Raw genomic sequence first — 16,066 nt, forward strand, 5'->3', positions numbered from 1 at the left:
CGAACCCCTCCACGCCCTCCACGCCCGATTTGACATCGTCATATTAAAGTCTGGGGCACGGCCTCATTATTCTTCGCCTGCGTCACATCCGCGTTCCTCGAACCTATCAGGCACCCTCGCCCTCTCTCTCTTGCTGCTACCGGTGCCGTCGCTGCTTGTCACCTGCGCCGCCACCTGCGCTGCCACCTGCGTGACCAGAAACAGAGCAGGCCTCTCAACCCCCCCGGCACCCTTCGTCGGGATCACCAGCGGCTTCATGCACACAGACCGGTGCTGTATTTCATCCACCCCGTCTGACCCCCACCTCGACCACATACCGTCCATCCTTGGATCACGTACCCCAATACTTCGGGCAACTCGCGCGCCCGATTACCAAACTGTTCCCAGCTGTCTGAGGCCGCGACGTCTATTGGTACCGAGACGCCGTTATATGACCCGTTAGATTGTTGTCGACGTGACCTCCCCTCCCGTCGTTAGGTACGTCCTTAGCCTTCCTCCTTCGTCGGAGGCCAGTCCCACCCTGGAGGGGTACAGTCTGCCTGCTACCTACGTCCGCCTGTCAAGCCCCGACCCCGAACCCGTGTCGTACTGGTCTGACCTAGACTTGTTGATGCAGTATTTCGAGGTGGTTGTCACCTGGAAAGCTGCAGTTGGGCGGAAATTCCGTTTTATCGTCTTACGCTAACTGGGAGAACGCCCTCCTCTCCTGGCGTTGTCATATTGCCTAGATCTCTGTCCATTGCCCACACGCTGTCTTTGGTTATCAACTTCATACTTTCCGCATGTCGCCTCTCGCCACTTGACGGCTTTCGCCGAGTAAGCAGTGTTATCGCTCGACTCGAGAGACATACCTACCTACATACCTACTGAATACTTCCCGGTTCTGCGTTAACCCCACCGTGCCGTCACTCCACACCCCTACACATACCTACGCATACATACATACACACGGGGACAAACGAACATACGCGCGCACACACTTCCTGGTCTCTCTTGGTACAACCGCTTCCTTGCATTCAGTCGCACACACGGGAGACAGCCGCCCAAGCCGTCGCTGTTGAAATACGCCTTTGCCGTCAGTCTTGAGGCCTCCGCGAAAGTAAACAGCCTTCGCGGGCTGGTTGCGGGCGCCTCTGCCGCATCATGTGAGTCCAATCCTCGATTGTCGCCCATTTCGTTCTCTATCCCGCGCCTCTCATGCAACGCATTAGGCCGTCCCGCTCCGCGCTGGCAGGGGTCGCTAATCCCTCTTTAGGAAGTTCGGCAAGCAAATCCAGAAGCGTCAGCTCGAAGTACCAGAATATGCTGCCAGCTTCGTGAACTACAAGGCGCTCAAAAAAGTATGTTAGCTATAGCCCCTCGATTTTCACCTCGGCCAACAATGTATGCGCTTCGTGGGGCTTTGAGTGGGAGAAATAGATCCGGTCCAGGCTCGTCACCTAGAACTCGGCCTCTTATTCGTGCTGCCTTAAATGGAACGGACGCTGCCGAGCAAGTGGCATTGTATCACTGACGCGAGCCAATAGCTCATCAAGAAGCTCTCCGCTACCCCGACCCTGAGCGCCCAAAATGATCCTCACTTTACTCCCTCACCGGTAGACGCCCAAGTCGCCCTGCAGGCAAACAAAGCGAAGTTCTTTTTTCAGCTGGTAGGGTCGATCCACCTCTCCTTCGGGAGAGGGCTACGTGCTTCAGGGTTGTCGCTCACGCGCCGCAGGAACGGGAACTAGAAAAAGTCAACGCATTCTACCTCCAGAAAGAGGCGGAGGTGAGTGATACGCCGTCGTCGTTAACCGTGCGCTCAGTGCTGACGCTGAGCAAGCTCAAAATTCGCCTTCGAACGTTGCTCGACAAGAAGAGAGTGCTACGGTCCCGCCAGGGCGTCTCTAGACGATCGGCCAAGTTCGCGACGCTACAAGAAGGGTTCCAGCAATTTGCCAACGACCTAAACAAGCTTCAGCAATTCGTCGAGATCAATGGGACCGCGTTCTCCAAGATCCTCAAGAAATGGGACAAGACATCCAAGTCTAAAACCAAGGAGCTGTACCTCTCTCGTGCCGTGGAGGTGCAGCCGTTCTTCAATGCTACCGTGATAAGCGAGCTCTCGGACCAAGCGACGACGAGCCTACAAGAACTAGGCGCTTGGGAGGACGGCGATCATGTCACGTTTGAGGCTCGATCGGAGCACATGGTGAGCAGTCAGCACCTTCTCGGAACCGACGAAGGCGACGCTGATAGTCTGCTACTTGAAACCGCCATCGCCGGCAACTTGGAATCCTTACGAGACCTTCTTTCGAGGATGCGGGCCGGCTCGGCTTCGCCGACGGGGATGGATGTATCCTTGATGGAAAGGGTGACGCGTACTTTCCTAGCTGCCATCCACGAAGCCCCTCAGGCGTCCCTGGAAGTCTTGTTGGAGACCGGCCTTGTTGACATTCGGTCTGAGGATGACATAAACGAGAGGAATTGCCTCCACCAGGCTACCATATACGGCAACTCCTTCGTGTTAAATATCGGTCTCTCGGGGGGAGTGGAGGTCAACAGAACGGATGTCTACGGGCGAGTGCCGTTGCACTACGCGAGTATGCATGGTCGACTGGATATGCTTGATCTTCTCCTTCAAGGTAAGGGCAGTCTCGATCTCTGGCTCTGCCATCGCAACGCCGAAGTATGCTAATGTGCGCAGCCGATCCATCGACAATCAGCCTCATCGATCACGATAACTTCACCCCGCTGATCCATGCTATCATACACGGGCACCTCGAGTGCGTCCAGCGGCTTCTCGCTACGTCGTCCTGTTTGGATCCTGTATCGGAGACGGACCACATACCACTCAACCTGGCCTGCGAGCATGGATCGCTCGACATAGTCGAGCTTCTCCTGCAGCACGGCGCGCGGATACTACCTGATGCCGAGGGATTGTACCCGCAGCACCTGGTCGCGAGGTCAGGCCAAACACCTCGGTTGCTTCGCCTGCTGCAGGAATACGGTGCCGATCTCGACCAGATAGATAAACTCTATGGGTGGACGCCGTTGGTGCACGCGGCTAGCGAGGGAAATGTGCCTTGCCTAGAGGAGCTTCTAAACGTGGGCGTCGATCCTAACATCCTCGACGAGAAGGATTTGCCTGCTATGTATTATGCGGCCTGGGAAGGACATCTAGAATGCATCCAAAAACTGACACCCTATCAGAAAGGCAAAGCGGTGAGCCCTCTGATGATGCACGCGAGTGGCCCTCTCCTCGCTCCTCTGGGTAGCGGGAGCGCGCCTGTTCCTATGTCGCTCGACGTCGATGCTATTCCTATCCTCGAGCTGCCCCCTCCGATCATACCTTTACGCCGATACGGCCATAACTTCCTGGACACAAAGGCCGTCGTCCAAATCAGCTTCCAGGACGAAGACCACCCCTTAGTATTTTTCCACGATAGCAAATATCCCGCCGCTCGGCTCACCATATCCTCTAAACTGTCCGACCTTATACCCAAGAACATCATGCTGCCTTTCCAAGAGGATACCCGGCTCGTATCCTTCCAGGTCGACAATCTCGACTCTTTCACGCTCGATTTCGACGTCTTCCCGACCTACGGCGCTAAGATCATCGCAAAGACGGTTGCCCTCCCCAACACGTTTCGAGCTTCGTGGAGCAGCTCGGGGAAGTGCTGTCTGCCGTTATTCGACCCCCGGCTACGGGCGATCGGCCAGATTACCTTCAATACCCAAGTGATCAAGCCGTTCCAGGGGACGCCGTTGGAAATTACGGACTTTGAGACTTATTGGAAAGCCACGAGCCAGCTCGACCAAAACCCTAACACGTTTGTAACCGGCTCAAGCTTGTCCGGCGACTTCGTCCAGCTGTACGTTCAGCATACTAGTGACGGGATCCCGGTAATATGGCCGCGGTGGATGATACCGTGCGGCGGCGTTGATATATCAGTTTCGCGGTTGTCGTTCGAGCAATTCTCGACTATCACGGCCTCGAATCCCGGTCGCGCCCAGCTCGCCTTGGTACATTCGCAAGATCTTCGAGGCATCGCCGAGGTCCATCGCGTTATAAATACGGCGGGGGTTTCCTTGGAGCAGGCACTCTCCCTACTCCCCAACTCGATGCACGTCAACCTACAGATCATCTACCCGTCGGAAGAAGAAGAAAGGCAGCTCGGGCTGGGGCCGACGGTTCACGTCAACAACTTTGTAGACGGGATACTCACGATAGTATTCGACCATGCGAGGGAACAGCGCGCGCAGAGGATGTCAGCCCCGGAGACGGTCAGATCGGTGGTCTTCAGCTCTCACAACCCGACGCTGTGCACGACCCTGAACTGGAAGCAGCCGAATTTCCCCGTGTTCCTCTGCAACGACCTCGGCCGGGAGGAGGCCATGCTTGCGCCCAACGTGATTCGGAGCAGCGGACGAAGGACGTTCTCGGTTAAGGAGGCAGTGAGAATAGCACAGAGCAATAATTTCATGGGCCTGGTGTGCTGCTCTGGGCTTCTGGTAAGTCGACGCCCCAAACGGAGGCCCTCGCCCAAATATTGGTGAACTGCTACTGACGTGTGGGGTTCGCCTTACTAGAACATGGTCCCGGCTCTCGTGGACGCGATCAAGTCTCACGGGTTGGTCCTGGTGGTGGACAAATCAGCCGAGCTGGTTACGGAGCCGTACCTAGGGACGGACGTGTTCCCCATCCCCAAGGGGGTGGACGGATTGCTGAGGGGTAACGGGGTCTTACGGTTCAACGAGTCCATAGACGTGTAGACACAAAATACGGGCAGGTCGTTCGGTTGGTTTGCGCAGGAGCTTCCGGAGCTGATGTGAGAGGAAAGGGGGAAAAAAAAGAAGGGGGAAAAAAGCTTGCACATTACGACTTCACTTGTTTAATCATAATGACATGGAGAAGAAATGAAGTTGAGTTGGATTTACTCGTACGGATAGACGTGCTCGAATGTGTATAGCAATTTTCGAGAGCTAGGTAGCTTCTCAGAGAAACCCTTCTCGGTCATCATCCTCGCTCCTCGTTCGTCCCCCTCATGATTAATATTACGTTGTACTAGAGCAGCAGCGGCCGCAGCGGCCAACGGCGGCGGTTTAAGCACCCTTGTACTCGTACCGCAGCGGGCCCAGGTCTCGCTCCGGGTCGACGCCGGCCATGACGGCCTTGGCGGCCAGCACGACGCCGTAGACGATGGCGGGGAGGAAGATGGGCGGGACGAGCAGCCGCGAGAGCAGCGGCGCGGCGCGGCTGTCGCCGTCGGTATTATCATTATTATTATCATCATCGCCGGCCCCGAGCGACGGCGAAGACAGGAGACCGGCCAGGACGAGCAGGCCGCAGAGGGCCAGGTTGAGGTAGGGGAGGGAGGCCTCGAGCGGGGAGAGGGGGCGCGCGCGGGGGCGGGGGTCGGGGCGGGGGCCGGCGGCCCAGCGGTCGAGCGCGCGCAGCCCGCCGACGCCGGGCGGCAGGGCCCACAGGGCCCAGGCGGTGGCGCCGAGGCTGGCGAGGGCGAGCAGCGGCGCGACGGCGGCGGAGGGCGAGGACGACGACGACAGCGCGACTACGTGCGGCAGCGCCCCCGCCGCCGCGAGCCCGAGAAGCGCCGCCCGCGCCCGCGCGTCCCGCCCCGCGTTCTGCGCCGCGAGCGCCGCGATCAGGGCTTCTTGCTCTTGCTCGTCGAGGGGCGGGCCGTCGGAGGACAAGGAGGAGGAGGAGGACGGGGAGGGGGGCCGCGGGGAGTCGCTCCGGTAGGCGTAGGAGAAGCGGTGGCGCGCGCGCGTGCCGGGCATTTTGGGGGTTCTTCTGCGATCGATGCGTCTTGGGAGGTGCGCTGGGTGGGTTGGGTAGGTAGGCGGGTTCGGCCGGCTGGGCGCTGGGGGTAGGTGCCTATGTCCGGGTGTGTAGGGCCGTGGCTGGTAGGAGGAGGTGGCTCGCGATCGTACGTAGGTAGCGAGATGGATAGCGAGAAGAGAGGGTTGAGTTAGGCGTCGAAGGGATAGGTTGTTTGACGGATGGATAGGTACCTAGTGAGTGAGGGAGCGGGCGAGTGCTGATGGATAAATAGGTGAGTCAAGTACGGAGTCGCATAGCTACAACTGGGAAAAAACTCCACTTTTCGGTGGAACGCCCCAGTTTTATCGTCTATACATACGCCCCTAATAGGAGGAGGTATATATGTTCGATGCAAGTCCCCGATAGCTTGATATTGTATTCGTAGTAGCTTATATATATACGAATAGAGTTATAGGCTACCGAGCTACCCCTTCGCGAGCCGGGTATTTTATATAGGTTTATATATAAACGATTTATCCCCGTAAAAAACCGGAAAAAAATCGGAAAAATCGGAAATTTATATACGTAATTAATTGGCTTAATTAAATTAATATATGAATTTTTCGGATTTTTTACTAAATAATATAAGAAATTATTTACGATTTAAGGGTTTTTAAAATTATATTAATAATTTACTATATAATTTATTAATAAATCTATTAACTATACTTTATATCGGCTTCTTAACTTATTTCTTTTACGGTAATAAAGTAGGTCTATTATTTAATCCTTTATAATGTAAATAAAATAATAATTAAGATTATATAAACTTCTTTCTTTTTATTTTTGTAATGTTTATTAAATTAATTAAGTCTTAAAAACGTTAATTTTGAGTATTTTTTTTTAGAACCTCTTTATATGAAAAAATAAGATAGTTAGAAAGGTAGAATTCTTACTATAAAAATAGGTACGATTTTAAAAAGCTTTAACCTATTTAAAACCGTGATTTTCTTAAAATAATAAATTAAATAAAAACCGAAATAAAGAATAAAAATAAGATTACTTAATACTAGATTTTTTTTTTTTATAAAATAAAGTATTAGGTAATAGACCTACTTTATTACTGTTGGTAGGTACGTACGTAAAGCAAAGTAAATAATAGATAGGTAGGAAATAATGGGGTGAGACTGGTTATATTAAGGTGTTTGATTTAGAAGCTATCTTCTGTTTTAGGTAGAGGATCGGGCTAATTCTTATATGCTTATAGGTATTACGTAATAGATATATAGTACTTAGGTAGCTTTCCTTAATCGTTAATTAATTATTACTTACTTTATTTTCTTTTCGTAATTAATTATTACGAATTACTATTCCCTTTTTACCTACCCTTTTAGCTTTAGATTAATTTAGTTATTTTCTATTAAAACCTTTATGGCTTTATTTAGCGATGCTTTCGTTATAGCGTCGGCGGGGTTATAGCTCCCGTAAATCTAGCGTATATTATTAATTTCTCGGTTCTTATATAATTACCTTAATATTATTAGGTCGATTATTAGGCGTTTTTCGTTAGTACTACTTATCTGGATTAGGTACTAGTATAGTAAGAGGAAGTCCGTATATAGAACTAACGGCGCTTTAGGTAACGTTAGTCGCTTTAAGATAGTATTAATTATGCGGTAGATTATATAACCGACGTCGAACCTTTAGATTATCCTATATATTTCGCTAGCGAATACGCTTCGGATAACCCTTTTATACTTAGTTAATAACTAATAAATTACGTTACCGGTAACTTTCGTTACGTTATTATCGGTATTTAAGGTAGGTCTTTCGTTCCTAAGTACTATAAAATAACCGATTTACGAGCTTATATCGGTATTATTAGCGAACGATCCGTTTACGAAGACGTATATACGAAGGTTCCTTGGGTTTAAGGTAATATAACGGAATCCTCGGTTCTTATTATTTAATTACTACCTAATTCTCGTATTAAGGATCTTAGCTTCCCTTGTTCCTGGGTTAATATATTAGGCTACTATAAAGTAATCGAATACTACCTCGGGCTAGTAGATCGAGGATATATACGCTTCCCGCGCTCGTTATTCGACGAACTTTTATGCTATATCGGTCGCCTTTAGGTCTAGTAAATTTAGCTTTTTAACTTAGCCTTTCTAGGTTACGGTAAGTCCGTATCCGTTATCGTCGAACTTAAGGCGTAACCCGTTAAAGTCTTCGGTTATTCCTAGTCCGAATACCTTCTAAGGCTTCGCCTTAATCCTTGCTTTTACGAGTATCTTATTTTTTTGCTCGAGAAATTCTTATATACCGACGTTTAGGGTATCGTCCGTTTAAAGGCTTATAATTCCGAATAATCGACTAAGATCCGTAATTAATAGGTATAAATCGAATGCTAACGGGTTTATTTATAGTTCTCGTTAGTAGTACTTCGAGTAGGTCTCGAACTAGTATATACCTACTTTTACGAGCCCGTATAATAGTTTAACGACTCGTAGTAGCGTCTCCTCGGGGTATTTATCTTTTAATTCCGAAGGTAGTCGTATAAATATCGTTCGTTATATTAATATCCTCGATTACGTATAAGCCATGGTAATATTTCGGATTATTATCTTTATTCCTTACTAGCGGAGCGTCGGTATTAGTACTAGGATTAGTCGTTAACTCGCCCTTTATATAATAGGAGCGTAGGTTATAATAAATTCCTTTTTACGGTTTCTATATCCTTAAACTACTAAACGGGATTTCTCGTATAACGTTAGAGTATTCTTGCCTTTAATTTTACGAACTATACGCGACTTAAAGATAATAGCGCCTTAATAAATTAATTCGTCGTATATCTCGGGTTAAAGGATGCCCTCGTCGAATAACGCATTTAGTTCTTTTAAATTAAACGCTTCGTATAGCTTACCGGGTACGGTAATCTTTCTTATGGCTCGAAGTTTTAATGCTAGGGTATAATCGTTTCTTTCCTTTATATTAACGTATATTATATCTGGTTCTTCGTCCGGGATAACCTCGTATTTGTTTGGATTAATCGTAAGACGTAGGATCTCGACCTAGATCCTTTTAATAGACGGTATTAATTCTTCTTCGGGTCGGATATATGGTTTAACGTAGGAGCTTCTAAAGGTAAACGTTCCCTTTATCGACTTAATTATTATATCTTTATTCGTAACGGTAATAACCTTATAGGGTTTCTTTTACCTTCCTTTCTCGCGAAAAACCAGGACTTCGCTTCCTATCGGTAGCCGTCCTAAAAGGATCCTTAAGGTATTTAATCCGTTCCGTATATTAAGGATATCCCGGATAAACCTCTATACCTTAATTCTCTTAACCTTTATCATTACCTTCTGGACGGCTTAGGCTCTCTGCGTTTATAACGCCGTAGGTAGTAAGTCTATATTGATTTTAGGATATACCCCGAAGACGAGAAGGGTAGGTATAAGGCCGTTTAGGCCGGCCGTATCGTTTATTATCTTAACGGCTACTTATAGGCGGGATGCTTTAAATAAACCTTCCGTTTCTTATATGATAATTTCGTATGCCTTACGGACTAGGCCGTAATATTCTTTAACCTTTTCGATGGATTAGTACGCTTTTATTAGTACTTATTTATAGGTAACTCCTATTAACCGTACTTCGTTACGAAATTTAATGCTATCGAAATTTATACCGGTATCGTACGTAACGACGTCCGGTAGTCCTAGATAGGTATTAATTTAGTATTATTTAAGAACTTCCTAGGTCTTTCCGGCGGAAACCTTTCTTATAAACCTTATTACTTAGAACCTAGTCGCTATATTTATAGCGTAGAGTATTAGTTAGCCGTCGAGGTATATAATATCGATAATTACTTCGTAGTTAAAGTTTATATCTAAATCCTTTAGGCTAAACCTAAACCTCTAGGGTAACGCGCCTTTTACTTAATAATAATAATAGAACTTATTAATAGCCTTAATCTCGTTAATATTAACGTCGTAGCCGGCCTTATTAAGTAAGTTATATAGCTTATTAACCGACGGGTAGCCGAAGCGGGTATAAATACGCCGTAGTTTTATTTCCGTAAGGTATACTACGGTAAAATAGGCCTTATTATTAAGTTAAAGCTAGGGGTACCTTTATTTACGCGTAACTAAGACTATCGTATTATCTTTAAAGACTAGTTAATCGGTAACGTTATTAAGGTAAATACCGAGGCGATTTATATCTTTAAGGGATAGAAGAAATGGGGTATTTATTTTTATTACGTAGAAATCGACGTATTTAAACGGGGTATCGACCGTTACGGCTCTTAAGGAGCCTATTAATAGTTCGTCCCCGAATCGGATATTCGCCTTTCCCGCTCGGGTATTATTAATTTCGAGTTATTATTCCGGGTATTCCCGGGCGAGAGTAAGGTATTATTCCTTACCGGCGGTAGATATTCTTATTATATTTATATCTAGTATAATGCCTTAAAAGATATCCTTAGAGTATCGGTTAAGGACGAAGACGGTATCGCCGATACCGGTCGCCTTTTACGGGGAATATAAGATAACGCGATACCGGAATACTTAATCGGATAGGTAAATAGCGGTTATATATTACCTATTATTACTATCCGACGTTTAATCGGTACCGGGTTCGTCGTTTTATTTAGCCCCTAAGCCTTCTTTTTATTTATCGATTCCTTCGTAATCGGCTAGGAATGTCGTATAATTACCCTTAGGTTTATCCTTATTAGTCTTCTACCGCGCCTTTACCTCCTTCCTCTCCTTCTCGGAGTATTTAGTAAACTAGTATTCCTCCTTTTTATATATCTAGTACCTTCTTTTTTACGCTCGTTACTATCCGAAATAGCCCCTCTCCTTCTTATTATCGTAATATTTACTCCCTTTATCGTTACGGTAGTATTTACGATCGACGTAGTATTAATCGTTTCCTTTGCCGCTATCGCTATCTTTATCTATAGTAAATTAACGTATTCCCTTAAGATTCTTATAGGTACTAATCGAGGTACGAAGCTTATTAGCTATATCTTCGAAACGTACGGAAGGTTCGAAAAGAGTATACTATAACTAAGGAACGTTACGGCAAACTCGATAAACGGTAGCGATTAATTATTACTTCCTTTTAAAGTCCGGACTAAGTATTTTTTAATATAAGGCTAGCTTATTTAGTATTATTTAAAGTACCTTTAGGTCCGACTTACCTTCGTTACCTTTCTTAGCCTTTATATTATAAAAGGTAATAGCCGTTTAATCGTAGTAATACTAGATCTTATTCTATTCCGTATTAAAATAACGTTTTATTACGAGGTATATATTAACGAAGTATTAATATCTAAGGACGTTATATAAGAAGTAAATGGCTACCCTTCCTAATAGGATTATCGAGAAAACGGTATGGAATTATACTTAACGGATCCTAATAATATAATAAACGTTTAAGAAGAATCGGAACTTATCCTCTAGGATATCGTATACTTCTTTCGTATAATTATTTTCTTTATTCTACGCCTTCTTAAAGTATTTTACGATAATCGGAAGGTATAGTTCGTTCGGTATCCTCGTAGGTAGTATATCGTAATAGGTTTGTTATTCTTAGTTCCCGATGGATATAGGTAATTATCGGAAGGGGTTAGGCCCTGGAATAGGCGGCGGCGGCGGTTTAGTTCCCGGCGTACGCGATTATTCCATCGGTAAGGAGGAACCGCGTCCTCCGGGAATTCCTTCGTTTAAGTAACCTATTAGTAGTTAGCTTTTAGGATATTAGTTATATCTTAGTTCCGGGGTAATATATTAATTTCCCCGGGAGGGTTATATCCTTTTCCTCGCTCGATCGTTTCCTTCTACCGATAGGTATAGCTAAGAGGGAAATAATAATATCCATAGGTTATACGACCTATACGGTCCGTAGCTTTATTAGAAGCCTATCGGTAGGTACGGCGGATATCCGTATAGCGGATACCTTAGAAGTAGATACGGGTATAAGTAAAGTTAAAGGGGAGGGGGAGGAAAGGGTAGTAATTAAAGGGCCGGAAGTAGTTAGAAAGGTAGAGACGCCTTTAACGCTTACGGCGGAGGTACCTATTAACGAGGCGCGTTTTAGCGTAAACCCGGGGGGTTATTAGGCGTTAGCGGGACGTTATTTCGAGGAGGAGGAATCGGTTAATTAGGTTAGGATATTAGCGGAGGATTAGGTAGTAATCCTTATTAGCTCCTAGCTAATCTTATTTATTATAGTCTCGGCGTTAGTTCGTTAAGGGATCTAGTATAAAGAAAATTATACTTAGGCGGGGTTTCGAACTACGGATTAATCGGGATAAAAGGGGGGTTACTTTCGTATATAACTCGTCGAAGCGGAGTAGGGGTTTATTATGTTAATAATTCGGCCGCCGCTTCCCCGAATTATAAGGAGGTTAGTTTCCCTCGTATTAATCTTATTAATTCGGGATATACCGTTTCTTGGTTAGTTTTTATCGTTAGCGTTTTCCATACTAGCGTATTAAGCTACTTAGCCTTAGCCGTTTAAAGTTCCTAGTAATTCTAGGTCGGAAGGCCTCCCGCTTATATTAGTTCCGCGAGTTCTCGGGAGTATTTCGTATTACTTCTCCTTACGTAAATACCTTATTTCATTAGGGCATTACGTAGGAACGAACGAAGGACGGCGGGTATTAATTCGAACTCCTTTTCCCTATAGCCTCGGAATCGTTCCTAATAATTATAAAGGGCTTTATTTATAATACGAACGTTAAAGGTATTAATATCCGTTACTTCGAAGTCCGTTATTACCATTAATATCTATATTACCTTTTATCGTAGGTTAGTAATTTCCGGTACGAACTATTACTATTTAATTACTTACGGATTAAACTATGCTATTATCGCGGTTAATCGTCTTATAATAAGTCTAAGAAGGTCGCGGAAATCCTTTACGTCCCTTAGGTCCTAGCCTCCCGGGGGTCCTCCTAGCGGTTCGCGTCCGAAAATAAGTACCGGGATAGGGTTTTTAGGTTCGCTAAGTCCTAGCTTTATTCGTTATTTACTAACTCCTTAGGCCGAGGTTTTTAATACCTTTAAATCCGATATATTTAATAAATCTTAATAATAGGAATCGAAGGAAGATAGGGGTTATTAATCTTTAGTAGGAAAATAAGATAGCCTCGTTATAATTATAAGATATAATAAAGAAAGAGGTAGGATAGCGTCTTTTTAACGTAATCGTAGGAAGAGAGGTAGTCGTAAAAACTATTACCCGTGGAAAGTACTAGAAGGAGATAGGTAGTAGTAGAAGATTCTTTCTTTTATTAGTATCGCTAGTGTTACTACGGTAATAGTAATTCTTCCGATTAAGGTAGTAGTAATTCTTCTAACCTTATTAATCTATATTACTAATTATCTAGTAATATTAATTAGTATTAATAGGTACGTACGTAAAGTAAAGTAAATAATAAATAGGTAGGAAATAATAAGGTAAGACTAGTTATATTAAGGTATTTAATTTAGAAGCTATCTTCTATTCTAGGTAGAGGATCGGGCTAATCCTTATATGCCTATAGGTGTTACGTAATAGATATATAGTACTTGGGTAGCTCTCCTTGATCGTTAATTAACCATTAATTACCGTAAAAGAAATAGGTAAATATATCGGTATAAGTATAGTTAATAAGGTTATTAATAAATTATATAGGAAACTATTAACGTAATTTTAAAAAACTTTAAATCGTATATAACTTCTTATATTAATAAGTAGAAAATTCGAAAAATTTATATATTACTTTAATTAAGCTAATTAATTACGTAAGTAAATTTTCGATTTTTTCGATTTTTTCCCGGTTTTTTACGGGGATAAATCGTTTATATATAAACCTATATAAAATACTCGGCTCGCGAAGGGGTAGTCTAGCTTACCTATTAGGACCTAACCAGAGGGTAGCTCCTTCCCTACGTATAATTGAATATTCAACCTGCACCTTCCTACCTACCACACCCCTAGGGTGTACGTACCGAAAAGTGGAGTTTTTTCCCAGTTGTAGCTATGCGACTCCGTAGTCAAGGTCAGGTACCTAGGTCGGGCCAGTGACGTAAGACGTTGTTGCTCCAAATCTCGTCACGTGCGGAGTCGCGCCCGGACCCGCTAAACCAGGGACGTACCTAGTCTAGTCAGGAACCAGCTAACCTCCTACTGGGGGACGATTTCTTGATCTTCGCTGTTGGCAAAAGAAGCCGTAGGTATCTCGCGCTTGGTCTTCGTGGATTGTAAAAATTGTTGAGTGACTTGATTCACTAAGGTAATAGACATTACGGCTCTAATAACATTGGGTAGGTACTTGATGTAGGTAGGTGCCCCGATCCTTGGGACATTTCAAGACCCCGAGACCCAGGGATGCGAAAACGCCTCGTAGGAGTTGAGTCGCTCCTCGGGAAGCCAGCGGAGCAATCCTCGAACAAGATCCAGAAACTCGTCCCTATCTTTACCTTCCTCCAACGACGTCGCGAGAGAGTCCAGGTTCCTCTCCGTGGGTATAGGAACGATGCCTCTCCAGTTGCCTAAAAGAGAGATAGGTAAGTTGTCGGCGTCATTCACAGAAACGGATAGGTTATCAGCCTTACCGTTCTCGTCCCAGTATTCGCGTGATTTCGAGCTCCTCTCCAGGAATTCCAATGGCGGGGGACCGAGGAGGGCAATCATATTGGCCAGATGATGCGCTTCGTTCCGTGCTGGATCGTTAGCATCGTAGAGACGGAACAGACTTTCCGGTTCGAGGAGATCCCAGGCCTGGTAGAATAAGTAATAGGTACATTAAAGGTAGAGGACAGAGGGAGGGAGCCATACTAGGAGTCCGACGCTCCACATATCTACCGAGTGGCTCCAGGGCATGTCGAGAATGATCTCCGGCGCTCGATACTGGATGGGCATAGCAATCCCCTCGTGCTCGCTACCAACCCGAGCATCGCCGAAGTCGCAGAGATAGAGTGGGCCAAAGCTTTTCAACATGAACTGAGAAACATGAATTGTGATGCCGTCGACCATCTTCCTCGATGATGGTCTAACGAGCTCGGCCTCCTCAAATTCCGCAAGCTGCGACTCGTCGTCGATGCCGATGAGGAGATTGCCCGCATGGATATCTGCGATTCGAGCTCAGACAGGAACAGGTACCTATAGCAAGCAGAATTCGGCAAGAGATGCCTTACCGGTATGGGTAAGATTTGCAGGGCCGTGGAGGAAGTCGAGAGCAGCCAGGACTCGCTGGAGGGTTATCGCTACGATTGTCTGAGCGAAGACGTGGCGCGGCATCATGTCTTGGAAAGCCCCCAGACTCAGGCCCAGTGGAGGCAAGACGAAAATCTCATGTGTACCATGTGGTCCTTGCAGCTTGAAAGAATCCTTGAGCATCCGAATCATTTCGCGGCCTGGGTGATCTGACTCGACACCCTTCAGATGCTGATAGACCTCCAGCTCTCGGTTCGAAGTCAGAGCATTGACATGCACCTTCAACGTCACATATCGGTGATCCCTTGAGAAATGACGGTCAGCGCGATTCTCTAGACGGAGGCGGAAGCCTACACGAGATCGTGACAAAGCCACGTCGTCGAGGTCGTGCCGTAGCCAAGCTTGGCAACGACCTGATACCGGTCGCCGAAGGCTTCGCCGATACGCACGGGATAGAACAGCCTCGGGTTGTAAAAGGGCAACGTTTCCTCCTCGACCTTGACCGACGCGCCGATGATCTCGAACCCGCTGGATGGAAATTCGCGGGGCACCAGTGGCGTCCTCGGTGCCGAAGAGGCGGCGCGGTCCTGGGAGGTCATGGTGATGACCTGAGCCGATGCTGGTGTAGTGGCGCGAAGAAAAGATGCTCGGTAGATCGAAGGGAGCCGAAGAAGTCGCTTCGAAAACATAGACGATGAGCGGCAACGATGGATCTCGGTATGACCTTGTGTCTCAGTGGCCTAGAATGCTAGTCAATGTGGCCTAGAGCCGGGATCTCAGCGGCCTACGATAACAATGTTGGCCAGGATGCCGGTATCTCCAGTACGTGGCTATAATGGGATTCGTGGCTTGACCTCGGACATAACTAGGTACACAGGCACGTAGGCGGGGATGAGTCTGGACGAACTTGTGGCTCATTCTTCGCGGCGAGATATGGCCAACTGTTTGCTATTGATGATGGTACAAAGCGTCCGGCTGCCAGGTACCCACCTTCGGCGCCGCTATAGCTGTGGTTGAAGTTCTGGTCGCGGACGTAGTACTGTAGGCTCCTTGAAAAGGGGGCTAACTCGTCCCAATACGCAGGCCCAA

The 16,066-nt window shown here is 46.4% G+C and overlaps 3 protein-coding genes across 3 annotated transcripts; 1 reads left to right on the forward strand and 2 right to left on the reverse strand.

Moving 5' to 3' along the window:
* The first annotated feature begins 848 nt into the window (after positions 1-848).
* Positions 849-4,836, forward strand: GGS23DRAFT_533545 (SPX domain-containing protein). The gene is made up of 7 exons (XM_051514756.1): positions 849-1,145; positions 1,256-1,340; positions 1,527-1,649; positions 1,718-1,768; positions 1,823-2,624; positions 2,687-4,494; positions 4,573-4,836. Coding segments are annotated over exons 1-7 (3,054 nt in total). The 5' UTR covers positions 849-1,143; the 3' UTR covers positions 4,756-4,836.
* GGS23DRAFT_621066 (uncharacterized protein) lies at positions 4,560-6,057 on the reverse strand. Its single transcript, XM_051521148.1, has one exon. It carries the CDS (start codon positions 5,779-5,781, stop codon positions 5,086-5,088), a length of 696 nt encoding a protein of 231 aa, XP_051372144.1. The 5' UTR covers positions 5,782-6,057; the 3' UTR covers positions 4,560-5,085.
* An 8,071-nt stretch (positions 6,058-14,128) lies between these two features.
* GGS23DRAFT_605004 (kinase-like protein) lies at positions 14,129-15,666 on the reverse strand (the record flags this gene model as incomplete). Its single annotated transcript, XM_051519691.1, has 5 exons — positions 14,129-14,313; positions 14,377-14,542; positions 14,600-14,892; positions 14,959-15,281; positions 15,332-15,666. The coding sequence occupies 5 exons, from the start codon at positions 15,664-15,666 to the stop codon at positions 14,129-14,131; spliced, it is 1,302 nt and encodes a 433-aa protein (XP_051372145.1).
* Between the last annotated feature and the right edge of the window lie 400 nt (positions 15,667-16,066).

Source organism: Durotheca rogersii (assembly GCF_024521655.1).
Source record: "Durotheca rogersii strain YMJ 92031201 chromosome Unknown GGS23scaffold_9, whole genome shotgun sequence".
Taxonomy (NCBI): Eukaryota; Fungi; Ascomycota; class Sordariomycetes; order Xylariales; family Xylariaceae; genus Durotheca; species Durotheca rogersii.

What these genes read in the sequence shown, in the direction of transcription:
- GGS23DRAFT_533545 (XM_051514756.1), top strand. An exon ending in ACCTCCAGAAAGAGGCGGAG is followed by an intron (nt 1,769 to 1,822) that starts GTGAGTGATACG and finishes ACGCTGAGCAAG; the next exon opens with CTCAAAATTCGCCTTCGAAC. An exon ending in GCTTGATCTTCTCCTTCAAG is followed by an intron (nt 2,625 to 2,686) that starts GTAAGGGCAGTC and finishes TAATGTGCGCAG; the next exon opens with CCGATCCATCGACAATCAGC.
- GGS23DRAFT_621066 (XM_051521148.1), bottom strand. Translation starts at nt 5,781, where the DNA reads ATGCCCGGCACGCGCGCGCGCCACCGCTTCTCCTACGCCTACCGGAGC.